Source organism: Triturus cristatus, chromosome 11 (genome assembly GCF_964204655.1).
Source record: "Triturus cristatus chromosome 11, aTriCri1.1, whole genome shotgun sequence".
NCBI lineage: Eukaryota > Metazoa > Chordata > Amphibia > Caudata > Salamandridae > Triturus > Triturus cristatus.
Genome location: NC_140594.1, coordinates 645,548,860 through 645,576,418, shown reverse-complemented (window position 1 = coordinate 645,576,418; position 27,559 = coordinate 645,548,860). Strand labels below are relative to the sequence as shown.

General features: G+C 50.5%; 1 protein-coding gene across 4 annotated transcripts in view; it reads left to right on the top strand.

Moving 5' to 3' along the window:
- HDLBP (high density lipoprotein binding protein) overlaps window positions 1–13,326 on the top strand; it is a 933,925-nt gene extending 920,599 nt beyond the window's left edge. For all 4 annotated transcript variants that reach the window (XM_085634158.1, XM_085634156.1, XM_085634157.1 and 1 more), the window contains exon 28: window positions 10,683–13,326. In XM_085634158.1, the coding sequence (XP_085490284.1) occupies window positions 10,683–10,772 (90 nt within the window). In that variant the 3' untranslated portion in view covers window positions 10,773–13,326. The remainder of the gene's footprint in view (window positions 1–10,682) is intronic.
- Window positions 13,327–27,559: the final 14,233 nt, after the last annotated feature.

Sequence of the window (27,559 nt, the reverse complement as noted above, 5' to 3'; positions counted from 1 at the left end):
CGGAACCCTTGCTGCCCTTCAGCGAGGCCTTGATGGACGTTCTGCTGGGCACCTCGTCCAAGCTCAGCACAGGGGCTACTGTAAACAGAATGATTGCCATGCACCGGGCGACACAGCTTTCCTCACCCCAACTCCACAAAGCGTGGTGGTCCAAGCTTCCACTTCCCATTGCGTGTTCCCTTACGGTCTCCCGGACAGGGAATCCAAGAGTATGGAAAGCTTCGGGAAGAAGATCTTCTCTTCCGCCAGCCTAGCTTTGCGGTCAGTGAACACTGCATGCCTTTTAGGCCATTATTCCCATTTGATATAGGATACGGTTGCGTAGGAGCTGCCTGGAGTTTTGGAGGAGGACCAGATTCTGCTCTCCCAAGCTATTTCATACAGGAGAGATGCAGCGAAGTTCGCCATCCGCTGTGGCTTGGACACAACGGACTCACTAGGCAGAGCAATTTCCTCGACAGTGGCCATACAGCACCACGTCTAGCTCAGGACGTCTGGATTTTCAGGTGATGTCCAAGCGGATCTTATGGACATGCACTTTGATGGCTCCTGTCTCTTCCTAGACAAAGCAGATGTAACGCTTGATTGTTTTAAGGACTCACAGGCTACGGACAAGTCCATGGGTCTCACCTCATCTTCCCGGCCTTTATCTGCTTTTTGCTCCTTTTGTGGATAAGGAAGGGGCTTCCAACCCTACTCCAGCCAGAGGGTCCCGCACATTCAGCAACCTGTGCGGGGCCGTGGCTGTGGTTCACCCAGGCCCAGAGGATCTGATGGTCAGAAGTAGAGCAAGGCTACCATCCCCTCCACCGCAAACATTCCTAGTCATACACGTCCAGTTAGTGACAGGATACGCCATCACCTCCACCACAGGCGGAACTTCACCTCGGACAGGTGGGTGTTGAAAATTGTCCAAAGGGGATACTCCATCCTCTTCGAGACTACTACTCCATCTATGCCGCCAGCTTACAATCGGCTGAGAGAGGATCACCTTGCTCTCCTCCTTGAGGAAGTCAAAACTCTCTTGGCCAAAAAAACTATAGAGAGGGTTCCCAGGCTGTGAGAAAGTGCCCTCTTTCTTGCATGGTATGCCCCCACTTTTTGCTGAATTGCTGATGTACTTTGACTGAGTGTGCCCTGGGCTCCTGCTAATCAGGTACCCAGGGCCTATATTCCTTCCCTAAAACTGCATTGAAGCCTAAAACCCAATTGGCATGTCTGGCCACATGTCAGCCCCTAGTAAATGGTACCATAGGTACCCAGGGCACTGTGACCAGAGAAGGCCCATAAGGGCTGCAGCACTTATTGTGCCTCCCTCAGAGGCCCTGTACCCTGACACACACACACAGCCTTTGCAGGCTGCGTGTCTTGGTGTAGAACAAAGTGAAGAGTCGACATGGCACACATCCCTGTGTGCCATGCCCACAAACCACTGCCCTGGCATACCTCAGTCACCCCTCTAGCTGGGTGCCCTATGCCAGTGGTGAGGGTACAGGAGCATGAGCCCTGTACCCCTACAGTGCCCAAGTCCATTCTTGGGCATTGTAAGTGCAGTGCTGCCATTAGGAGTATATGGTGCTGGGAATTTGTCATTATGAACTCCACAGCACCATAATGGTTACACTGAAGACTGGGAAGTTTGGTATCAAACTTCTCAGCACATTAAACCCACACTGATGCCAGTGTTGGATTTAATGTAAAATGCACAACAGAGGGCATCCTAGTGATGCATCCTGAAACTCGACCAACTTCTAGTGACCTGACTGAGTGGCTGCCTAGGCTGCCACCCCCAGACATGTTTCTGGATCCCTGGGTCGAGAGCTGCTGCTCTTGGGGGCTTGAAACAGTGCACATCCTGGGACAAGGTGCCAAGCCACCTTCCCCAGGAAGGGCAAGGCTCACGAAGGAGAAGCTTCAAAGGCGTGCCTCCTTTGTGAGCCTCTCCAGACCATTTGCTGCTTTCAGCAACTGGTCCCCCCTGGTTTCACCCCCTGGTTTCACCCCCCACTTTGGGCGGGAGATCCGGCGGGAAGAACAAGTGAGGAAGAGGGGTGTGCCCACTTCTGCCAACTCCACCCCTCAGGTGGGGGAGGCGAGGTGAAGCACAATTTCGAGTTCCCGCCATCTTGATGATGGGGGACCCAGCCAACCAGGCACAGGCTCCTGCCCCCTTCCCACTGGAGAGTGGCAGAATAGGGTGTGTACCCACCCCAGGGAAGGGATCCATTGGTCCCTGCCCTTTACCTACTTGTAACGCCCCTATATTTAATATTTAGGGGGCACCCTGAACGTTGCTTCCTCAGATCCAGGAACGACAAGGAAAGAGAAGGACCGAAGAGCCGTACAGAGCTAACAAGAGGACGACACCCACTGACTTGGCCCCAGCCCTACAGGCCTGCCTCCCCTCAAACCTGCTCCTGCGAAATCCCGGTGTGTCTTGCAGCCAGCAACCTCAAAAACCCGGAAGACCTGCCTGCCTGCCTGCCTTCACTTCAAAGACTGAATCTCCCGTGAACACTGGACTTGTTCAAACTGCAGCTTCTGGTGCCAAACAGAGACCGCAAATCCAGCCCACTCTGCAACCGCCAAAACACCACGAGGTGGTCATCCCGGCGATCCTGACCCGAGATCCTGCGACCCCTGACCTGCCTCCAGCCGATGCCTGCAGCCTAAATCCAGGAGGCTCCCCTTACCACGACCAGGAGCTGGTAAGATCTGACCCCAAAAGGCACCCCTGCACCAGACACCCCATGGCCATGTGTGCCCAGACCGACTGTGCCTAACCAATCGTTAACTTCCCAACTTACCTCTCCAAGTGGTGGTTGTACCCAGAAGTCCTTCGTCTCCCTGCCTGCAGTGCTTTTGCAAACCGGAGGTTCTCCATAGAAAACAGGGCGCCCGACGTCGAAACAGCACTCTGCACCCGGCTGCCTCAGTGCAGCTGAGGGTGCACCTTTTGTGCTACTTTGTTTCCCCCTTTGCCCTGACCTTAACCATAGGAGCTTTGCTCCCATTACCCAGTGGCCTGCTTGCCAGCAGCCACCAACCGGAGGCCCTCTATCCCCCATTGGATAACATTGGGCCTCAACACACTGCACCCGACCGCTCTAGTGCCACTGAGGGTGCAACAGTGCATCACTGACCCTGGGAGACCCCTGAGTCTAACCCCAGAACCTGAACTCCCACAGTCGTTTATTTATCTGTGAACCGTTAACTTTTTTCCCTCCATAGGATAACATTGACATTTTTTCTCCAAAAAGTTTTGAAGTGTGGAGTTTTGAAATCTAAAAATATTCTTTAAAAATTGGACAAATAACCAAAACGTGTATACTCAACTGTTTGCAGGAAATGTCCCAGTGCTGAATCTAGGTATCCAGCACTGAGTTAGAAAAGTAACTTAACATATTCATTTCAATGTACTGCATTTGGTAAGTGTTGCATACTACTGCTCCCCTGTAAATCAAACAAAGTACAATTTCTATTGCATTTTCAAACTGTTAAATATCCAGTATCTTATCACTGAAAAGTATTTAATGCTTACCTGTGCCACGATTGCTTGGTTCTAAAAATAAACAAAAGTATATTTTTATACCAAAACAATTGGCCTAGAGTTCAGTTCTTGAGTGTATGAATTCATTTGCTGACTGAGTGTGTACATCAAATCCTGTCCTCTGATACTGCCTCACTGCTCAACCACTCTACCACAAATGGAGAGTAAGGTTCTATCTAAATTTAACCTCTGCCTACCTCTGGGATCACCTGGACTCTATACACACTATACCTCATTTTGGTGTATTATATATAGAGCCAGTTTCCTACAGCACATACAAGCTCTGCAGTGGTGTGAGAAAGTGCCAGCTTTCTTGCATGGTATGCCCCCACTTTTTGCTGAATGTACTTGAGTGTTCCCTGGACTCCTGCTAATCAGGTGCCCAGGGCCTATGTTCCTTCCCTAAACAAAAACCTCAAAACCAAATTGGCAAACCCTGGCCACATGTCAGCCCCTGGTAAATGGTACCCTAGGTACCCAGGGCCTTGTGACCAGGGAAGGCCTCTAAGGGCTGCAGCACTCATTGTGCCACCCTTAGAGGCCCTGTACACTAACACCCACACACTGCCCTGGCAGGCTGAGTGTCTGGGTACAAGACAAAACAGAGAGTTGACATGGCGGCACACATCCCTGTGTGCCATGCCCACAACCTACACTGCCCTGGCATACATCAGCCACCCCTCTAGCTGGGTGCCCTATGCCAGTGGTGTGGGCACAGAGGCAGGAGCCCTATGCCCCTACAGTACCCAGGTCCATTCCTGGGCCCTGTAAGTGCAGTGCTGCCATTTAAGAGTACATGGTGCTGGGAGCTTGTCAAACACGAACTCCACAGCACCATAATGGCAGCACTGAAGCCTGAGAAGTTTGGTATCAAACTGCTCAGCACATTAAATCCACACTGCCAGTGTGGAATTTAGTGTACCAAGCACCACAGAGGGCATCTTGGAGAGGCCCCGTGAAACCTAACACACAATCCACGTCTGTTCTGAGGCTGCCACACAGCAGACATGTTGCTGGACCCCTGGGTAGGAGAGCCCCTGCTCTCCTGGGCCTGCAACAATGCACATCCTGGGCGAGGTGCTAAGTCTCCTCCCCCAGGATGGGCAGGGGGAAGCCTCAAAGGCATGCAGCCTCTGTTAACTTCCCCAGGCCACTGCAACCCCCCACTCTGGCGGGAAGCTTGGCCGGAAACCCCAAATAAGGACAGGGGATGAGCCAGCCTGCCAACCCCACCCCTCAGGTGGGAGAGGCGAGATGAAGCACATCCCCGGGCTCTCGCCATCTTGAAGATGGGAAGCCCTACCCAATCAGGACTAGGCTACTGCCCCCTCCCACAGGAGAGAGGCAGGATAGGGGGTGTACCCACCCCAGGACAGGGACCCATTGGTCCCTGCCCTTCACCTACCTGTAACACCCATAAATCTAGTATTTAGGGGCACCCTGAACCTTCCTTCCCCAGATTCCCAAATCCGAAGAAGAGCTAGAAGAAAGAAGACCTGCCCTGCAGCTGCTAAGAAGAGGAAGACACAAACTGCTTTGGCCCCAGCCCTACCGGCCTGTCGACCCTCGAACCTGCTCCTGCTCCAACCCGGCATCTCTTGTGGCCAGCAACCTCACAAACCCTTGAGGACCTGCTACCTTTGGACTCTAAACCCCTGGGACTCCCATGAGTAGAGGCTCTACTCAAAATCTACTTCTAATCCCTGGCAGCTGTCCGGAACCGCGAACCCAGCACACTCTGCACAAGCCAAGCCTGGCCTGTGCCGGAGTGAACAAAGACCACGAGGACGACCCCACAGCGACTGTGACCTCAAGTCCAGCACCCAAGGACCTCCCTTGACACTCCTGAAGAAGCCTGTAGCCTCAGAACAAGTTGCCCCCCCCTACCGCGATCAACAGAGGGTAAGATTTCCCGACACCAAAAGCCACCCGGCGCCCCACGGCCCCCTGTGCCCAATCCCGGGGTACCTACCTATCCTCCAACTACCCAACTTACCTCTCGAAGTGGTGGTGGCACCTGAAGAATCTTCGTCCCCGAGCTTGCAGTCTTTTTTAAACCGGAGATTTCCCATTGAAATCAATTGAGCGCCCGAAGGCTCAAAAGCACCCTGCACACAGCCGCCTGAGTGGCCCTGGCAGTGCAACCTCTACACCTATCTACTTCCCCACTTGCCCTGAGTACGTGACCAGGAGCCCAGCTCCCACAGCCGCGTGGCCTGCTAGTCAGCAGCCACCAACCAAAGCCCCCCTATCCCTCATAGGATAACATTGGACCTAACTCTCTCTGCACCCGGCTGCCCTAGTGCCGGTGGGGGTGAACCAACTGTACCTACCTGACCCTGGGGGGGACCCCTGAGTCTATACCCAGAACCTCAACTCTGCCAGTCGAGTACTTACCTTTAAACCGATAACTCAATTTCCTTCATAGGGTAACATTGACTGGCTTTTTCCTGAAATTTCTTCTTTGGTGAGCTCCCAGTGCTGGATCTTGGTGCCCAGCACTGACTCTGAAAAATACTTACAACTGTACTTACCTAGATTCAGTCCTGGTTCAGTACTTGAAATCAAGTGATAAAAGTCGACTCAATTACTGTGATGATTTTTAGACAATATTTTGCTATTTTAAATTTGACACTTAGAAAATATTTCATAGAAAACCGTCAATGATTCCCTATGGCAGAAAATTTAAGTTGTAGGTATAGTGTGTTCTCGTTACTTTTGTAATCCAGTACTGGGGGCTTAGACTCAGTACTGGGACCTTTATCCAAAACAGTAAGTAATTACGTTTTCAGAAATTATACGATTTTTAAAGAATATTTAAGGTTTGCAGAAATTGACACAGAAGAAATTTCACAGAAAAACAGTCAATGATTTCCTATGGGAGAAAATTGGGTTACGGGTAAGTATAGTTGTAAGTATTTTTCAGAGTCAGTGCTGGGCACCAAGATCCAGCACAGGGAGCTCACCTAAGAGCAGGTGAGTATTTTCTTTTTCGTTACTCGGCTGATTTTTGGTGAATATTTTAAGTTTTGAAAAGTCCACACTTAGAAGACATTTCAGGAAAAACAGTCAATGTTACCCTATGGAGAAAATGGAGTTATTGGTTTAAAGGTAAGTACTCGACTGGCAGAGTTAAGTTTCTGGGCATAGACTCTGGGATCTCCCAGGGTCAGGTAGGTACAGTTGGTTCACCCTCAGCGGCACAAGGGCAGCCAGGTGCAGAGAGAGTTAGGCCCAATGTTATCCTATGAGAGGTAGGGGGGGCCTTGGTTTGTGGCTGCTGACTAGCAGGCCACGCGGCTGTGGGAGCTGGGCTCCTGGTCACTTACTCGGGGCAAGTGGGGAAGTAGATATGTGTAGAGGTTGCATGCCAGGGCCACTCGGGCGGCTGGGTGCAGGGTGCTTTTGAGCCTTCGGGCGCTCAATAGATTTCAATGGGAAATCTCTGGTTTAGAAAAAGACTGCAAGCTCGGGGACGAAAATTCTTCAGGTGCCACTACCACTTCGAGAGGTAAGTTGGGTAGTTGGAGGACAGGTAGGTACCCTGGGATTGGGCATAGGGGGCCGCCGGGTGCAGGGGTGCCTTTTGGTGTCGGGAAATCTTACCCTCTGTTGATCGCGGTTGGGGGGGCACCTGGTTCTGAGGCTGCTGGCTTCTTCAGGAGTGTCGAGGGAGGTCCTTGGGTGCCGGACTCGGGGTCACAGTCGCTGTGGGGTCGGCCTCGTGGTCTTTGTTCACTCCGGCACAGGCCAGGCTTGGCGGGTGCAGAGTGTGAAGGGTTTGCAGTGCCGGGCTGCTGCCAGGGATTAGAAGTAGATTTGGAGTAGAGCCTCTACTCATGGGAGTCCCAGGGGTTTTGAGTCAAAAGGGAGCCAGGTCCTCCGGGGTTTGTGAGGTTGCTGGGCACAAGAGATGCCGGGTTGGAGCAGGTTCGAGGGTCAACCGGACGGTAGGGCTGGGGCCAAAGCAGTTGGTGTCTTCCTCTTCTTAGCAGCTGCAGGACAGGTCTTCTTTCTTCAAGCTCTTCTTCGGATTTTGGAATCTGGGGAGGAAGGTTCAGGGTGCCCCTAAATACTACATTTATGGGCGTTACAGGTAGGTGAATGGCAGAGGCCAATGGGTCCCTGTCCTGGGGTGGGTGCACCCCCTATCCTGCCTCTCTTCTGTGGGAGGGGGGCAGTAGCCTAGTCCTGATTGGGCAGGGCTTCCCATCTTCAAGATGGCGAGAGCCCGGGGATGTGCTTCACCTCGCCTCCCCCACCTGAGGGGTGGGGTTGGCAGGCTGGCACATCCCCTGTCCTTATTTGGGATTTCCGGCCAAGCTTCCCGCCAGAGTGTGGGGTTGCAGTAGCCTGGGGAAGCTCACAGAGGCGGCATGCCTTTGAAGCTTCTCCCTGCCCATCCTGGGGGAGGAGATTTAGCACCTCGCCCAGGATGTGCATTGTTGCAGACCCAGGAGAGCAACGGCTCTCCTACCCAGGGGTCCAGCAACATGTCTGCTGTGTGGCAGCCTAGGCAGCCTCAGAACAGACGTGGATTGTAGGTTAGGTTTTAGGGGGCATCTCTAAGATGCCCTCTGGGGTGCTTGATACATTAAATCCCACACTGGCATCAGTGTGGGTTTAATGTGCTGAGAAGTTTGATACCAAACTTCTCAGGCTTCAGTGTTGCCATTATGGTGCTGTGGAGTTCGTGTTTGACAAGCTCCCAGCACCATGTACTCTTAAATGGCAGCACTGCACTTACAGTGCCCAGGAATGGACCTGGGTACTTTTGGGGCACAGGGCTCCTGCTCCTGTGCCCACACCATTGGCATAGGCCACCCAGCTAGATGGGCGGTTGATGTATGCCATGGCAGTATAGGTGGTGGGCATGGCACACAGGGATGTGTGCCATGTCGACTCTTTGTATTGTCTTGTACCCAGACACCCAGCCTGCAAGGTAGGGGGGGGGGGTGTGTGTCTGTGTGTGTGTGTGTGTGTGTGTGTGGGGGTGTGTGTGTGTGTGTGTGTGTGTGTGTGTGTGTGTAGGGCCTCTAAGGGTGGCACAATGAGTGCTGCAGCCCTTGGAGGCCTTCCCTGGTCACAAGGCCTAGGGTACCATTTACCAGGGGCTCACATGTGGCCAGGATTTCCCGATTTGTGTTTTAGGGAAGGAACATAGGCCCTGGGCACCTGATTGGCAGGAGTCCAGGCTACACCCAGTCAAAGTACATTCAGCAAAAAGTGGGGGCATACCATGCAAGAACGATGGCACTTTCTCACACCTTCTGCCCAGAGTTCTGAAGTATATGACCAATGGTCGAGCCCAAGTCACTCTAACCGCCCCGAATTGGGCCACAAGAATGTGGTACTTGTATTAACTGGACAATAGCATCTGTCCTGGTCAGGCTGTCCAGTTGTGAGGATAGTCTGCTGTAGCTGGAAGGTTCCTTTGGCCTCCCTCCCAGAGTTATCATCCTGACAGCCAAGCGTCCTTCCAAGAAATTTGTGTGTGCAAGTTGGTGGGATAACTTTATATCTAGGTGCAGTACCTTTCAGACTCAACCACTGTAGGCCAAACGGTCTGATATATTGCTGTTTTTATTGTATTTGGCTCGGCAGGGTCTTGCTGTGGCGCACTGTTAAATGTTACTTGTTTGCCCTTTTGGACGTTTTTTGTTTGCAACATGTTTCTGCCAAAGCCCTCTGTGATGCCAAGATGGTTCTTAAGCTTGGTTCACACTTCCCGCTTGCGTACTCCTATTCAACAAATGCAAAGATGTCCATCACGCTTCCTCCTCTTAAAAAAAAGTCTTTCTGGTTGCGGTAACATCAGCACACCTTGTGAGTGAGCTTCATGCCCTCTTCCTCCAGCCTTTTTATACCACCTTTTTTCTCGACAAATTGGTGTTTTGAGGCGCATTCTTATTGAAGGTGGTAATGCTTTTTCATTTTGGACAAGCCATCTCTCTCCTTACCACCTTTTGTTTGCCTCATCCTTTGAAGGAGGAAGAAAGACTCATTTTATAACCCAAGATGATCATCATCGTTTACAATAATTGTACCATGGAACATTTGGTTGAAGAGCACCTTTTTGTTAGGTTCTCTAGGTCAAAGAAAAGCAAAGTGGTGTAGGGGTTGACCATCTCTCAATGGATACTACTTTGTATTTAGCATTTGCTAAGAACCAGACTCAAGAAAATCTGAGGTATCATTCCATCTGAGCAAAAGCTGCTACCCTTGTGTTTGCACACCCACTGCCTGTCTTGGTTATCTGTCAGGCAGCTATGGGGAATCTACAGTTCGATAGAGTATCCACCAGAAGCGGTGTTACTTATGTTTTTATGTAAGAAGCTTATAGAATACCCAAAAAGATCTCCCGGTGCTAGAGGCAGACAGTAATAAGGGACCAAAGTTAGGTAACTTTTTTTAGTTAAATTTGAACCCATGTTAAATTATTTTCAGCATTCTAAGACTAGTTCATTTTTTTCAAAACACTCTGTAGTCCTTTTGTTAAAAGGATAGAAAACGCCTAGCAGTTTAGATGAGTTTAGTCATAATGTTTGTTTATAAAAATGCTTAAATATTAACTTTTATTTAAAAAAAAAAAGGTTTTAAGATTAACCACGAATGCACCTATATTGGATGCTATTTAATTCAGCATCGATACCCATGATGGAAAGCTTAGATTGCAGTGATTTTATTAAAGTTGTTTTAATTCCACCCCATTGCTCTTTGAAAGCATCCTGTTGGTACAAGGAATTCTCTTGGGATGGAACAAAACCTCACCAGGTGATTCTAAACTTAAACTCCGTGTACCTCCAAATGGTACTAAGAAATGCATTTGAGCCACATCTGCCCTTTTCTCTCTCTGCTGCTACAGATTCCAGAGACATTATCTTTGTGTTCACTCTAATAAGTGAACTGCATACTCCAATCCTTGTGTGGCCTTATCGCTGCACCAAGACAGCCCAAAGGCTATGGGGCAGGCATATATCTGTTACTTTTCTGTCTTGTTGTTTTCTATGTTGCCTATAGGTTCAGATATTATAACTTGCATACAAAAATTGTAGAATGTTTTGACCTTGCAGTGCATGAATTGTGCCATCTACTCATATGGTTTAACAGTTAAATGCATTTTCTCTTTCAGGCTCCTGACATGAGCAGCTCTGAAGACTTCCCTAGTTTTGGAGCACCTGTTCCCCACAAGATTTCTCCCTGGGGACCCAAGCGATTTTAGCCTCTCACCATCTCTTCCAGCCGCTGAGACTGTACTGATGCAGTGTTCTTCCTGAAGTGATCCTGAATGCAGCGGCTGAAATTTGGCCCAAATCGTTCCCTATTTTTAGGGCTCTGTTAATGAAGGCTGGAGTGCCACATTGCTATTTCCTGCTTCTCCCCACCTCCTTTCCCATGCTTCAGCTGTCCTCTCCAAGAATATGTGCTCCCGGAAAATTCACCCAAGTGGTTTATCATCCCATCAAGTAGATACATTTAGATGCACCACAAAGGGAGCTGTAAGTGTGCTCTTTTTCACCCCTTGCTCTTCCAGTAGTCTCTTTAATTGTTGTTTGCTCTTGATTCTCCTTTAGGAGCTGCTTGTCCTTTGCTTAGCACTTGCAGCTGACCAAGAGCTTTAAAAACCTCTTGGGTGGAGAGAAGTGGAAAGAGGATGATCTGGAGTTCTTTTTGTTGTTAATTAGATGATGGAAGGCAAAGGAGCCAGTACTGTTGCGTGCCAGGCTCCCTTATTCTCTTACTAGTTTACCTTGATCATTTTGTTAGCTTAGCCATGGTCTGCTGTGGGGTGAATTCACATAGCCTAGCTTTTTTCAAGCTGAACCATTGCAACAAAGCAACATGTCAGTTGTTTACAAAGGATTCTCTGAAAACTGAGCTCTTTGGGGAAAATTACAATTATGGCACAAACGTGGATAAACTATACCCTGACTTTTATTGAGCCTGCCAGATGACCATGTGTCAATTTTTATGAAGTTTTTTGGTTTCGTTACTGACCGCCCTCTCCCTTCCTGAAACCTAGTGCATACCTTATGCCTTTTGAGCAAATGGCATAGGGCACTCTAGCCTTCCTGTGAGAGATCTAAGACTGTGCCTAGGAATCTACTTCCTGTGTCGTGACCTCAGGAAATGAATTTCCACAACTTTCTGAAAAGCCAAAATAGTTTTGCCCAATTTCTTTTCTTTTCCTTTTTTGTCTCTACCCTTTCCTCCCGTAACATCCCTCCTCAACCTCTCACTATCCCCATCCCTAAACCCCCAGGTCTCCCATGATAGAGTGCAATGAAAACCCTTCCTCCTGCAATCAAATGGCTTGACGAGGGATTGAATACAGATACAAAATATGAAAAATACAAAAATAAAACTAAAGCTGCTTAAATAAATGAACTTGTGGACCACGATCATTGGCCCTCCCCAAGTGGTGGAGTGAGAGACGGCGGTTGGTACTTTGATAAATGGCATAATTTTTATTGTGTGGGGCGACTGCTGTGGGCGTTTGACTTTTCACCGTAGGAGGAAGGGTTAACAGGTTGTTGAGGTTCTCTAACATTAGAATATTGAGTGCCAACACTAACATTAAAGTAGAAAGGTGTGTTGCGACCAGACAAAGTTGCCTAAGAATGCCGCTTCCAAACAAGGAGAAGCCAACATGTGCTGTTTCCTTTGTGCTTTTTTTTTTCTTTTTTACTGATTCCAAAAGGAAATCGGCAACCCTTGTTTTTTGGAAGTAACATGGGCAAGGCTGCTACCGGACTATATCACTGCATGTTGCTTCTTCCTAGAGAAAGCTCTTCTTTATGGAGCCATAGTTCAGTACCTTAAAGCACTGAGCAGCTGTAAATTATATACAATCTGTAGGAATGGAAAACGAGCTGTAGATTGGTAATCACATATAAGGAAGTTTCAACCATGCAGCACAGTGAGGGGGGGATAATGGTGGGGGATAATGGTATTGGTATACAAAGATTGTTGAGTCACCACCTGTCTAGTGCTCCTGTTTATGTAATTGCATCCTCAACCGACTGTTCTTCCGTGCTGTTCTTCACATTTTATATGATAAGACGTCTGAACGTCTAATGTACAGAATGCTTTCACAGGCTCTTGTTGACTATGGCTGTCTGTTTGTACTTGGTAGACCAGAAACCGTTTCATCATAGTGTGAAGCTGTTTGTACATCAGTTCTTTCCATTTCCTACTTTACAAAGGGGTAAAAATCACTCAGGAATAAGTTTGTTCTGCCCTATGTACTAACTAGTACATTTTATTCTTCCACTCCAGGCCTTGTTTGTCCTGGCATGCTGTGCTGGAAAAAAAATTTGTCTTAGTGATATGTCCATTGCTAGATGACTTAATAGAAGCAATGCCCATGGTTTCCTGTATAACCTCTGTTTTGCAGCCTCTTCCCTTTAGGTACCTCATAAAACTTTGAAATACATTTTGAAAGTGTAAACTATTTAAATTGCCATTTCCCATTCAAGGTCCAGTGAATAAATAATGTTCGACCATGCAATCTCCCCCTGGCTCTGGTGCCATTGTCTCCCCCCCCATCCTCCCACTGCCCCCCTCCCCTCCCCCCCCTCAATGTTCCCTCCTTCATTTTTAATTTCTTTGTTTAGTTATTTTTGAAAGTCTTCCATCTGTTCTTGTGTTTCCATGGCGAGGACCCTCGGCCTTAATCATTTGGAACCAGAGGCTGGTGTGCACAGCCCATGGATGACACTGGAATTTTATACGTTCTGAATAATAAAAAAAATAAAGTAAAAAATCAGAAATCATCTTTGCAGTGTGGAAGATTTGTTGCTTTGAAAACAGGGTGATTTATACAATGCTAACTGGGGACGCACATGTGATTTTAGATTTGCTTAGTATTAATCGCAGATCCTATTTGCGTAGGTTTGTGAGTATTTGAATGCCAGATACAGGTTTAACCTTTTCTGGAAAAAGCCCATTATGTTGCAAGTCGTATTAATTCAGTAGAGCTGGGAGTAAGAGTGCTCTGAGTAAGATTTGTCAAAGAGCTATGCAAAACCCACACATTGCTACTAGGTCAGCGTTTTCCTGCTTAAAAATGCTGAAGCTCTAAACGAGCTAAGTAGTACACTGGTGTTGAGTGTGCACTATTCATATAGCACTTGAGGCCAGATCGACCTCTAGAGAATGCATGTCTGCAAAGAATGCTTAAGAGCCTCTGAGTGTGAGCAGGCCTTGTTCAAAGTGGGTGCATTAGTTTTATATTGGTGCTGTAGATGAAGCTGAGGCAGGGTTTTTTGCAAGGCAAATATCCTGTTCCACAAAGAATGAGGGTAATATATACCAGAGATCTTGCTTCATGGCCTACGAATAACCTTTTGCTTACCCTCCCCCCATTTTAATATATGCTATATGCAAGGATACAGATGTGCATAAAACCTTTCGGATGTATACTTTTAACTGCAGATTAATTCTCCTCCAGATGCTAGACTGTATTTGATAACTTGAAATAACTCTCCAGTGCCAGTAGCTGGTACTATGACTCTCTCTCTAGTCTGGGATCCACCGTTCCGATATCAGTTACATAAGGTGCTACCCTGTCGCACAGACCGCAGATCATTTTCTATTCTGCTCCCTCTGTCGTAGATCCTGAATTAATTTTCTCATTACATTTTCTCGTATTTATTTATAGCTTGTAGTGCCTCAGGGATGTCTCCCAACAAATTTCAGATTTTAAACCCGGTCACTGTTCGGTGCCCCTAGCCCCCTTGCCCTCCCATTCAAATTAGGTCTCCGGTACATAGCGTCCTAGAGCAACTCCAAATCCTGCATTAGTATGGGGCCATATACATCAAGGCAATCATGGAGACTCAAATCTTTACATTGTTTGAACTGAGAATTAATGTCCCACTCTGCTGCTTCAGATCCTGCCTCCAACCAGCAGGTCTTCCAAGGAAAACATTCTAAGGATTCTTCGGCTTCCGGTTTACATTGTCGATCCCTTGTCCTGGCCTCAAGTAAGACTTCCAAGGACCTTGTAGGAATCTGCCACTATATATGGTATACCACTAGGTGATTATACTGTGCACAGAGTCCAGAGATTCCCCCAGAATTGTACCGGGCTCAATGCAAACCCAAAGGGCTCTATTTGTGGTAGTGTAGGCAAGCATCATTCAATCAAGAGAGGGGGAGCTAGAAGAGATAGTTATCCATTCATCTTCCAAAGCATATGTCATAAATCAAGGGGGAATGGATCACTTGTAACCAAAAGTAGAGGTTCGTAAATCTAGGTTTGAAACTTTTAACACCTAGATAGGTGTTAATGAGAACCCTCAATAGCGTATTTTTTGAGTGGTATGGGCGGTTCTGGGCGGTTTATCTTGATTCTCCGCCTTAGGAATACGCGTCAGCATTATCATTGGGTCTCTTTTTTGTCATGCTGCCTCCACCTGGAGGGAACCACTGCTTCTTGGTAGTGATCAGTAATAATAGTGCAAAAGTGATGATAGTGAGGTTAAAAGTGTCGCACCCACACTACCTTGAAGAAATGACAATTTATTCTGGTGGGCGTGTGGAGAGACTTTTAAAAAAAGGGAGAGGTGGTGCTGAGGGTTAGGTTATGTAACCAGAGCACTGTAGGTGTCCATATCAAAAGGTCGACATGTTTCTGCCCATTCAGTGCCCCAGGAGGGGGTCGTGGGGCATTCTTCAGGACCTATTAGTAGTGTGAGCTGTTATTGTACAGTTCAAGGAATTGAAAATGCTGTCTTCAAACAATGTGATAGATAGCTACGTCTCAGAAATATTGTTACCTATGGAGAAATGAAAATGAAATCTAAGAGACAATCAATGAGAAGAAATCCCCAATTTCTGGGTGTCAGTGGGCTTAATAAAGATAAGTGAGTTAAAACAATGAACAAACAAAAAATGGCAATTCTTATTGATACTGTCAAGCAACTTATATAATGGCAAATCTCTGATATACTGTGGGAGGGAATTAGCCAAGGAAAGATATATCTCAGTGGGCGGTACGATTGACCGATCACGTTTTTACGATATGTTTCCCTTGGTTTATCGACTTGTTTGAAAACACTTCGCGAAAGGATCTCGTTAGATTCGACAAATAAACAGGGCAATCGTTAGTCATTCTGTTATCTGTACGTTTTGAACATTCACAATACATGCAGACCCCAACGTTAGGTAGGTAGAGGCAGATTACCTTGAGACGCATCCGAGTTGCGGTTTTGCCGTGGCAGCGTCAGTATCTTGCCTGTGAAGGTGAAGAACGGGGAAGATAGGGAGGGGAGGTGGGGCAAGGGAAAGGGGAACGAAGGGGAGGAGGGAGGTTGGGGGATAGGGTGTTACAGATACCGTTAGTATGTTGGGCTTCGAAGCGGTTTGTTGACCACCGACGGGATGTCCCTTCCGTACCTCAGTTGCGGGCAGAGCACGACTTGTGCTGACGCTGGCGGGCAGGGCTCGTGGAGAACGAGATCCCGTGTGTTGCCGGTTTTTTAGCTTCGTGTATAAAAAGAGACTGAAAAAAGACTTACGTATTATTCATGAAAAGGGGTGATAAATTAATAAAAAATTAAAGGGGTGTAGCTACTCGATATAATTAGCATTGACCTGGTGTGTTTTTAAATGGTTAAAAAGCGTTTACAATTCAAAGAGGTCTTACATGTGTATGATTCAGAACTGGGAGCTTATGAACGGATCAGGATGGCATTTTTCAGCGTATTCGGTGCTGTGTAACGAAAGGCCAGATGGCTCATACCTTATTTGAAATTGAGCCAAAGTATATTATCATTCAGGCCTTTTGTGTCTGTGCTGAGGCGGTGGACCCACCTCTGTTCTCTTTCGAAGAGAATTTTCTCGGCATTGTTCTTGCACCCTACTAATGTTTCTATTATGATCCATTTAAGATCGTCCACTGAGTGTTTTTGTTCAATATAGTGACGGCTCATTTTGGTGGTTTCACGTCTGCATTTAACATTACTTCTGTGTTCACAGATTCTCACCTTTATTTTTCTGCAGGACATTCCGATGTACCTGAGATTACACGGACAGGTAATCATGTAGATTAAAAAGGCTGTGTTGCAGTTGGTGTGTTGTTTTATGGTCCATTTCAGGTTGGGTAGCAATTGGATAGTCTTTGTCGGTGTTGTTAAATGACATACCGAACACTGTCCACATGGATCGTGACCTATAACTGGTTGGAGGTCCCATAGGGTGTTTTTCGGTTTAAGTGGAGCCGCAGGTCGTGTGTGTACCAAGATGTCTTTTAGGTTTCTAGTCCTCTTATTTGCAAATCTGGGTTTCTGCCATTTCAGGTTTCCAGAAATCAAGATACGCCAGTTTTTATTGATTATTTTCTTGACAGCATTGCTTGCTGTGCTGTAGGTGGTGACACAAGTGGGTGTATCATCTGTTGGGTTCCTTGCTGTAGTTTGGAGTAGACATTCTCTAGGTTGGTTTCTGGCTCTTTTTTTGCATTTGGAGATAATCCTGATCGGATAATCTCTTCTGAGCAGTTTGGAACTCAAGTCGTCCGCTTGTTTCTTGTATTCTGCTAGATCACTGCAGTTACGTTTGAACCGTAGGAACTGGCTGTAAGGTAGATTTTCTTTCAGGGGGCGTGGGTGAAAGCTGTTGAATGACACAAGACTGTTTTTTGCCGTTGGTTTGAAGAATGTTCGTGTTTTGATGGTGTCATTTTCAACATAAATGGTTAGATCTAGAAAATCGAGCCGTAGATTGTTGGCTGTGTAGGTGAATTTAAGACATTCATCTTGGGCATTCAACCATTGATGAAAGTTGTTAAGGCTTTCCTGGTTACCTTCCCAGATCACCATGATGTCATCAATGTATCGTTTCCAAAAACGGATGTTGGTATTGTATGGGTTGATGGGGTTTTGTATGTACATTTGTTCAAATGCGCTAACGTAGAGTCCAGCTACGCTAGGCGCAAAGGTACTCCCCATCGAAGTTCCGTGTCGCTGTTGGTAAAGTCTCCCTTCGTATTCGAAGTAGTTTTCTGTGAGAGCCAAGGTGCAGCATTGTAGGATAAAATGTCTGGGGGTTTGGTATGTCCAATTTTGACCAAAGAGTATTGTTTCTAAAGTTTCGAGAGTATTTTGTTGAGGTAAGCTGGTATATAAACTCTCTACATCGAAACCTACTAGAAGCATTGTCTTGGGAGAGAAGTTCACATCTTGCAAGAGATTCAGTAGATCGCGAGTATCCTTTAAGTAGGTAGGTGTTTGTTGGACTAACGGTTTTAGAAAATGGTCCACAAATTGTGAAAGCGGCTCCAGGACCGATCCTATGCCCGACACAATGGGGCGGCCTGGAGGTGGTCTCTTCTCCTTGTGTATCTTGGGGAGGGAGTAGAAATATGGTGTTTTGGATGAGATAGTTTTCAAAAATTCGGCAAGCAGCCTTAGGCCTAACACACTGGAGTGTCAGACATTTGTTGTGCACACGAGACCGAGATCTTCGCAGATAGCGAAGTACGTTTTTCAGGAAAAATATTTGTCTTTCAAAAGTCAACACAGTGCTATTTTCAAACAGTTCAATGTTTTAACCTATGGAGGAAAGCAGCAATGCAATATGACGAGTAAGTACCCAACATAGAGTGCCACTCTTCGGGTTCAAGGTCAGCTGAGAGCAAGGTTCACGTAAGCACAAAGTCTGCCCCACAAGCGGCACAGGGGCAGCTGGGTGCAGAGGTAAAATTCGGAGATGGGCCGTTTGAAAATGCCCCTTTTTGCATAGTTACCCTACACTTTTTACTTATTTCAGACGCACTTTGAGTGTGCACTGGGTCCCTGCTAACAAGGTTCCCATTGCCTATGTTATTCCCAAAACTGTACCTTTGTTTTCTTGTAAAAGGTACCAGTGGTACCAAGGGCCTTGTGACCAGAGCAGCATGTATTGTGCCACCTTCAGAGACCCAGCACCTAACACACATACACTGCCATTACAAACTGTGTGTTTTGGAGCAGACAAAACTGAAGAGTCAGCCTGGCACAAATCACTGTGAGCCATGCCTCCCTAACACTGCCTGTGGTATAGGGAAGTCACCCCTTTAGCAGGGCTCAAAGCCCTATGGCAGGGTGCACTATTCCCGAGGTGAGGGCATAGCTGCATGAGTAATATACCCCTAAAGTGTCCAAGTTCATTCTTAGACATTGTAAGTGCAGTGAAGCCATATTGGATACCTGGGCTGGGAGTCTATGATGGCTTTACTGAATACTAAGAAGCTTGGTATCAAACCTCTCAGCACAATAAACCCACACTAATGCCAGTGCTGGTTTTATTGCAAAATGCACTCAAAGCATCTTAGAGGTGCCCCCTGAAAAATGACTGAAGTACTAGTGTGTGGCTTAGTGATCTGCACTAGCATTCCACTTACAGATGTGTTTCTGACCCCCGAGGTGGTAGCCCTTGTATTTTCGTGGGTCAGAAACAAAGCCTGCTCTGATTGGAAGTGCTTCTCACCTAGCCCCAAGCAGTAAGAGCATTCAGGGTGGTGAGCCTCAAAGGCTTCCTGGCCTTTTGTTATGCTAGCCAGGGCCTCTCTGGCAGTGGAGATGCCGCCCCCGCAAGCGAAGCCCCACTTTTTGCAGCAAGGGCTGCAGGAAAATAAGCAAGTAGGAGAGGGGTGTCTGCCCTCATCCTGGACCACCCCGAAGTTGCCCTGGACCAAGGTGACCCCCCCCCCCCACCCACCTTGGCTAAAGTCCTTCCGTTCAAGACGGAGGATTTTCTAATCAGGTAAGGAGATGCCCCCTACATACACAGGGTGTAGTCACCCTAAAAGGGAAGTAGCTCATTGGCTACTACCTGCCAGTACCTGCAGAATGGCTCACCTGTCCTGTGAAGTCTCCCCAGCGATCCTGCCCTCTACTACATCAAAGGCTGACCTCTTTTGGACCTCCACAAAGACGCCGGAGGCCTCATCATAAATGGTCCCCCTGACCGTGACTGACTCTGATAAAGGAAGTCTGACATCTAAGGGCATCCATGCATCCTAAGCCCCTGACCCTAACCAACGGTACCCAGGCCTCCAACAATATCTCCTCTTACCTGCCTAGACGGTGGTCACCTTCGTCCAGCCTCCTGGTCCAATCCTCTGTGTGACCGAGATCCCCCTTTACCTGAATAGGGTATCTGACGATTTCCACCCTGCAAAAGTCCGCCCTGTGCTGCTTGAGGTGTAGCTTTGGTGCTTACTTGTGTCCCCACGTGCTTGCCTTAACCCCCTGGGATTGTGCCCTGAAACCGCAGGTACCTACCTGCCACCACATCCTCTTGTGGGTGCCCCCAGTCTCCACTGACTAAACCTGGGCCTAGTGACCTCTGCACCCATCGCCTCCGAGCCGCTGGTGGTGCAGTACCTACCTTGGTATGACTCTTGCCCGGTGTTAGTTTAAACCCCTGAAGACTGGATATGTAAGTAGAGCACTTACCTGTAAATGTGCATAACTGTTTTTGTTCTATAAGATTGCATTGCATTTCTGCCTATTGCACTAAATGTCTAACTCTTACATTTGCTAAGTTTGCTACTGTTTGACATTACAAAAGTATTTTTAATACTCCTGTAAAGTATATCTGAAAGAAACAGTTATTGATTCCTTACCCTAGAATTACCCCCAGGCGTCAGACTGGATCCGGAAAGTTTTTTGTCAGCAGTACCCCTGTGCGTCGAAAGGTGTGGTCTGTCGGCTCCACGTTCGTTGTTGGCGTCGTGGTCGCCAGGATGACATCGCGGTAGCTACATAGACGCCACCCAAGCGCGCTGACATCAGTTCTCTCTTTTTCCGCGCTAGTCAGCGCATATCCGGGGAGACGGTTAATTCAGTCACTTTTTGACTGACTTTTTGCCGACTCCGTTTTTCGAGTCTTCGACTCCTGTTGCTAGTCAGGGATGCCCAACTTCAGGGCTTGCGCTTCCTGTAGCCGACTGATGTCGGTGACGGATCCGCACCGTGTGTGCCTGTTTTGCTTGAAGCGCGACCAGGACCCCAAGTCGTGCTCCGACTTCCAGACCATGAATCCGAAGTGTTTACGGGAGCGGTCCCAAAAGCTTCTTGATGCCCGGCAGTCGGCTCCGCTCCGTTCGAGGTCCCGGTGTTGTGGGAGTTTGAGGGACTGGTTGCAGAGTCAGCATCACTCTTCTTCAAAGTCTTCGCACTCGGGGTCAGGTAAGTCGAAGCACAAGAAGTTGAAGAAGCATAGTCGCTGTGGGAGCCGGCCTCGTGGCGTGGTCCTGTTTCCCCGCGCTAAGCCGCACGAGGTCCCATGCACATCGGGACTCCTCCATCTTGGATTGCACGTCACTCCACGTGACCACCTGTATGACCCTGTTCTACCCGGCCTCGGTCCCAGCGAGGCCCGACATCGAGACGCCAACCCCTGGCCCGGGGGATACCACGTGAGCCCTTCCCACTCCCGGCGGAGGGCAGTATCGATGGGACCCCCTACCGTCTCTCCACACCTAGGTGTGATCACCCCACAGCTCTCTGGGGCCTGGCGCCTCTCCTGCTGGGCGTCTGGCCGCTCCCTACCCGGCCTCTCCGCCCCCGCCGGGCGCACGGGTCCGGACATCAAAGGGCTCCCGTCCTATATCTGGGGCGACCCGACAACAGGGTGATAGTTGTTTCCTGGAGTCAAGAGCCCTGCTGATCGGATCGCGGCTGACCCTACGGAAGAAGACTCACCCTGAACCACCACTTGAGCCCTGCTGACGACGTCGCGGCTCCACCGTGCTTAAAGACCTTCACGAACCTTGGGGCCTGCTGACACTGTCGCGGCCCGACCTTGTTGAACCTTACCACCAGAGCCCAGCTGACCTCGTCGCGGCTCGACCGAAGCGGACCTACCACCAGAGCCCTGCTGACCGTGTCGCGGCTCGACCTAAGCGGAACTACCATCCGAGCCCTGCAGACGACGTCGCGGCTCTCTACGTCCGAGCCGCTCTGAGACCAGCATCCAAGGTCTGGCGCAGAGCCCTCCCGTGCCTGGCTGGCACAAAGACTGTCCCGCTACCCTACCCTCTTGAACGAACATTGAGACTCTGATAGGATCCCTCGATCCCTCTGTAAATATTGCTCGTATTACTGCAGATAAAGAATCTAATCTCGCAACTACTATTGAGTCCTGTGTGGTGGTGTTACTGGGCCTAGTACGATCATAGGAGAAAGACCTCCCCGAGGGGGCTTCTCAGCGGCGCTCGGCTATAATTTTGCGGTAGGAAGGTGCCCGGAATAGTCTCCCCGACTACCCGGTGGGCCTCCCTCCAACAGTCGCTCTTTGACTTTCCCAGTCTATCGGCTGACACAACGAGCGGTGTGGGTGGTGCCTCTCCCACAGCTCCGCATGCGGAGCCCGAAGGGTCGACTCAGGGTTTCCCTCCCTTCCTGGGACCTAGAGCAACCCCTGCCCAGCTTCAATTTTACTAAGCCATGCATGCCATCTTTGAGCAGCCCGACTCCAGCAGTGTGCCTTCGGGCCCTGCGGATTCGGCTGGGGGCCCTGGGCTTACGACGCTGTCAATTCAGGTGCCGCAGGGTCCGCGTGGATCGAGGCCTGGATCTGGATCGGTGCCCTGGCGCTGAATCCTCTGGCACCCCGTCCGCAGGTTGTGTCCCCAGCCGCCATCGTCTACCCCGGCCTCCATCCCGATGTAGACACGGAGCCAGACAGATGCCGGCGGGTACTTTTGTGCCCTTGTTCTACCCTGGTTTTTAGACTAGATTGGCAGCCAGATGAGGTTGAGGAGGACTGGGAGGGGTCTGGGGCCTCTTTAACTGACCAGTTGGGCTATGAACCGGACTGGAGAGACACTAGGGGAAGCCAGTGGTTTGGATACCTCACCAGACCTTGGCATGTTGTCTCCTCTGTTGTCTCCTCCTACTATGACTACGGAGGAGGGAGCGTCTTAAACCGTGGTGTTGCGTAGGGCGGCCGAGGCTCTCAAACTTAAGCTCGCTACGGTGGCAGTCATGACTAACCTCCTGATATACCTGTTTCAACCACCAGCGAGCTCTTCGGAGCCTTCTACCCTTTAATGAAGCCCTCACCGACATCCTTATGGGCACCTGGTCCAGGCCCAACACAGGGGCTCCTTTGGATAGGATGATTGACCAACGCCACCACCCAGCTTCCGGGTGACCCCACTTTCCTCATCAACACCCCACCCTTAAGAGTTTAGTGGTTCAGGCCTCCACATCTAAAGGCGCTTTCCCTTACGCACCACCTGATAGAGAATCCAAAAAGCTGGACCATCTTGGGAAGATGTTTTCTTCCTCCAGCTTGGGACTGCGGTCAGTAAACACTGCTTGTCTGTTGGGCCGTTACACCTACTTTGTGTGGGATAAGGTGGTGCAAGTGCTACCCCAGTGCCCGGAGGAGGCCCGGGCCGTACTCTCTCGTGCAGTTGTCGAAGGGAGAGAAGCAGCGAAGTTTACCATCCGCTGTGTGCTGGATACCGCCGACTCACTAGGCAGGACGACTTCCACATCGGTAGCCCTTCGACGCTACGCTACGCCAGGTTGAGGTCGACTGGTTTTCAGGGGATGTCCATTCCACCCTGATGGACATGCACTTTAATGGTTCACCTATTTGGCGACAAGGCAGACAATGCGCTGGAGCATATCTGAAAGAGACACGTTAGTGATAGATTCCTTATCTTAGAATATTCCCCAGGCGTCAGTCTGGATCCGGAAAGTTTTCTGCTTAGCAGTACCCCTGCGTGCCAGTAGGTGGTGCTGTGTGGCTCCGTGCCAGTCACTGAAGTCGTGCATGCCGGGACGACGTCACGGAGGCTACTTGGGCGCCACCCATGCGCGCTGACGTCACCGGATTGAGCACGTACCTCGGTCAATTTTTGACAACTTTTTGTCTTCTCTTCTTGTCTCCTGGTGCACGTAGGGATGCCCTGCTTTACGTCTTGCAGATCGTGCCACCGTAATATTTCGGTGGCGGACCCCCATGATGTCTGCCTCTACTGCCTGGAGACCGACCACGACTCCCGGGATTGTCGGGACTGCCTTGCCATGGCCCCGAAGGTATTGCGGGAGTGGCGCCGGAAGTTGCTGGAAGTCCGGCACTCCTCTCGCTGCCGCTCCGGGTCTAGGGGCCGTTCGCGGGACCGCAGCCGCCGCTCCTCGGACTCAAAGTCTTCACCTTCAGATTCCGGTAAGTGACGCCATAAAAAGCCGTCGAAGAAGCGTGTTCGCTCTCCGACGTCCCCCCATTGCTCCCCTGAGGCGGACGTGGGGGACAGGGGCTCTGCTCCTGCGACTCCTCTGGAGCCTGGGAGTCCCGCGGCCTACCCACTATACCCGCGTCTGTCGGCCACTCCCACACAGCGGCAAGAGTTTCTTGCTGCCTTAGACCACCTGTTTAGGCCCCGCGGCCCCGTGTCCAGATCCTGTTGACCCGGCGGCACAGCCTCCGGCCCCAGAGCCACTGGATCCAGCACCGTGGTAAGGTGCAACGCTGCTGGCTCCGGCCCCAGTGCTGTCCTTGGCTCCGGCGCCGCCACAGGCGCCCCACTGGGTGCCGTTTATACCACCCCTGCCTCGGTTCTCGGACCATTTCGTTCCGACCTGGGATCCTCAATGGGAGGGGGCTCCGGTTCAGCCCCGGCCGGCACCGCTCCCGGGGCTAATGGCCCCCGCCCCCGCTCCGGCTCCTGTCCTGCTGCCGCGACCTCCTACCCCGGAGCTGGATGAGGACTGGGACGGATCCGAGGACCCCCTTGTGCGGCAGTGTGACTCCGAGCAGGATTGGGTGGATGACCTTCAAGACGCGGGTGAACTTGATGTGTCTTCTGACCCGGGGTTTGCCTCGCCTCCGCCTACTATGGAGGAGGGCGCTTCCTACACTATGGTGCTGCGTCGAGCCGCGGAGGCTCTCCACCTTGACCTCCCTACGGTGGCCCTCAAGACCAACCCCCTTACGGAGGTGCTCCAGACGGCGTCTACATCGTCTGAGCCGCTGCTCCCTTTCAATGAGGCCCTTACCGAAGTCCTCTTGGGTACTTGGTTGCAGACGGCCTTGTGGGCGCTGGTGGATAAGAACGTCGCTAGGCGTCATCGCCCGGTGCCTGGTGATCCCGCCTTCTTGACCACTCACCCTACGCCTGACAGCCTGGTCATTCAGACCTCGACATCGCAGAGTGCCTTTCCCTCGGCTCCGCCAGACAAGGACTCTAAGAGGCTGGACCAATATGGCAAGAGGTTGTTCTCAGCCTGTTTAGGGTTGAGATCGGTTAATACCGCCTGCTTATTTGGGCCATTACTCCCACGCAGTGTGGGATTCGGTGGCGGAAGTTTTGCCTCAGTGCTCTGCTCTGACGCGGTCCAGGCTGTCCTTTCCCAAGCAATTGCGGAGGGCAAGGATGCGGCGAAGTTTGCCATCAGGTGTGGTTTGGACACGGCTGATTCGTTTAGCAGGGCGATTTCCACGACGGTGGCGTTGCGGCGCCACGCCTTTTTGCGTTCCAATGGCTTCTCAACCGATATCCAGAGCTCGCTCGTGGACATGCCCTTTGATGGCTCCCGCCTCTTTGGTGATAAGGCTGACAATGCCCTGGAGTGCTTTAAAGACTCTCGTGCCACGGCCAAGTCTTTGGGTCTTTACTCAAAGTCATGCCACAACGGGGTTTCGTTCTTTTCGTGGCCAGGGCAGGGGTACCCAGGCGCGCTCTTCCAGCAAACCTGTGAAGAAGCAGACTCCGTGAGGTTTCGGAGGTGGGTTCAGCAGGGGCGCGTCTGGTAACCAGCGTGCGGGCAGTCCACTTCCACCCCCGCCGCTTCGGCCTCAAAACCTTCCTAATCCGAGCTTCGGGGGCACCCCACGCCAGTGGGTGGCAGGGTTCACCTCCACCACTGGCGCGAGATTACGTCGGACAAGTGGGTACTGCAGATAATCTGCCTAGGTTACTCGCTCCCCTTTCTGTCCTCCCCTCCAGCCATTCCACCTCGGTACCACCGCATGTCGGGGGATCATTTGGCTCTTATCCGTCAGGAAGTCACGGCCCTCCTGGCCAAAGGGGCCATCGAGTACGTTCCCGATCAGGAAGTAGGGAGTGGTTCCTATTCCCACTACTTCCTGATCCCCAAGAAGGACAAGGGGGGGCCTGCGCCCCTTCTTGGACCTCCGGAACGTCAATCGCTTCCTCCGGAAGGAGAAGTTAAAGATGCTGACTCTAGCTCAGGTCCTGTCTGCCCTGGAGACTGGATGGTAGCATTGGACTTGCAGGACGCTACTTTTCACATTCCCGTCCTGCTGGCGTTACCGGAGTTTCACGGTAGGCCAGGAGCATTTTCAGTTTGCCGCGCTCCCCTTCGGCCTTACCAGTGCTCCTCGGGTGTTCATGAAGGTGATGGCGGTGGTCGCAGCTCATCTGCACAGGTCGAGGTGTCAGTCTTATCCTACCTCGACAACTGGCTGTTGAAGGCTGGTTCGCCCCAGGCAGCGGTCTCCCACCTCCAGACTACGGCCGACCTCCTGCATCTGCTGGGGTTCTCCATCAATGTGCCGAAGTCACACCTAAGTCCCTCTCAGAAACTCCCTTTCATCTCAGCGGTTCTGGATTCGACGCTGTTTCGGGTTTACCCTCCCGAACAGCGTGTCTGGGATATTCAGGCTATGGTTATGCTCTTTCAGCCTCTATCCCGGGTTTCGGTCATGATGTCCCTCCGGCTTCTGGGCCTGATGGCCTCCTGCATCCTGCTGGTGCTGCGTGCCAGATGGTATATGCGGGCTCTGCAGTGGGACCTGAAGTTCCAGTGGGCACAGCATCAGGGCAACCTGTCCGATCATGTCCAGATCTTGGAGGGCATTGCACGGCAATTGCAGTGGTGGCTCCCGAATCACGATTGGGTCCATGGCAGATCCCTCTTCCTTCCCCAACCGGACCACACGGTAGTGTCAGACGCCTCCCTCCTGGGCTGGGGAGGCCACATGTGAGAGGTAGAGATCAGAGGCCTCTGGTCTCCGGCGGAGTCCCGGCTCCATATCAACCTTCTGGAGCTGTGGGCGATCCGGCTTGCACTGAAGGCATTCCTTCCCTCTCTCCGGGGAAGTGTAGTGCAGGTGTTCATGGACACCACCACTGCCATGTGGTATTGCAACAAGTGGGGTGGGGTCGTGAACCCTTTGTCAGTAGGCTCTGCACATCTGGACGTGGCTGGGACATCAAGGCATTACCTTGGTGGTTCGAAACCTGGCCGGTTCTCTGCACGCCAGGGCAGACTAACTCAGCCGCCGGTGCATGGTGGATCACGAGTGGCGTCTGAACTTGGACGTAGCGCAAGGTCTCTTTCTGCGATGGGGAGAGCCTTGGTTAGATCTATTCGCCACCAAAGAGAACACACAATGTCCTCAGTTCTGCACATTGGAATTTCCAAGGCGGCACTCGCTCGGAGACGCTATTCGTCTCGAGTTGAGCTGTGGTCTGTTGTACTCCTTTCCGCCTATACCACTTCTCCCCAGAGTGTTGAAGATCAGGCATGACCGGGCCCAAGTTATTCTTGTGGCTCCGGACTGGTCTCGAAGAGTATGGTATCCCGAGCTACGCTGTATGAGCATCAATCCCCCGCTCAGTCTGCCTCTTCGGGGAGGATATTCTGTCACAGCAGCAGGGGATGGTCCTCCACCCGAACCTGTCCAGTGTCCACCTCCATGCTTGGAGATCGAGCGGCGACAGTTGACACCTTTCGATCTTCCTCCTGAAGTCTGTGATGTCATCTTGGCAGCCAAGCGTCCCTCCACTAAAACGGTGTACGCCTGTAGGTGGAACAGATTTGTGGCATGGTGCACAGCGGATCCCCTTTCTGCACCTCTTTCTGAGGTTCTCCTGGTCGTTCTTTCTTTGGCCCAGCAGGGCTCTGCTCTGGGCACGCTTAAAGGTTATCTTTCGGCTATCTCTGCCTTCCTACAGCTTCCTGATCAGCCTTCTCTTTTTAAGTCCCCAGTTGTTGACCGTTTTCTTAAGGGCATTACGCATACGTTCTCACCTGT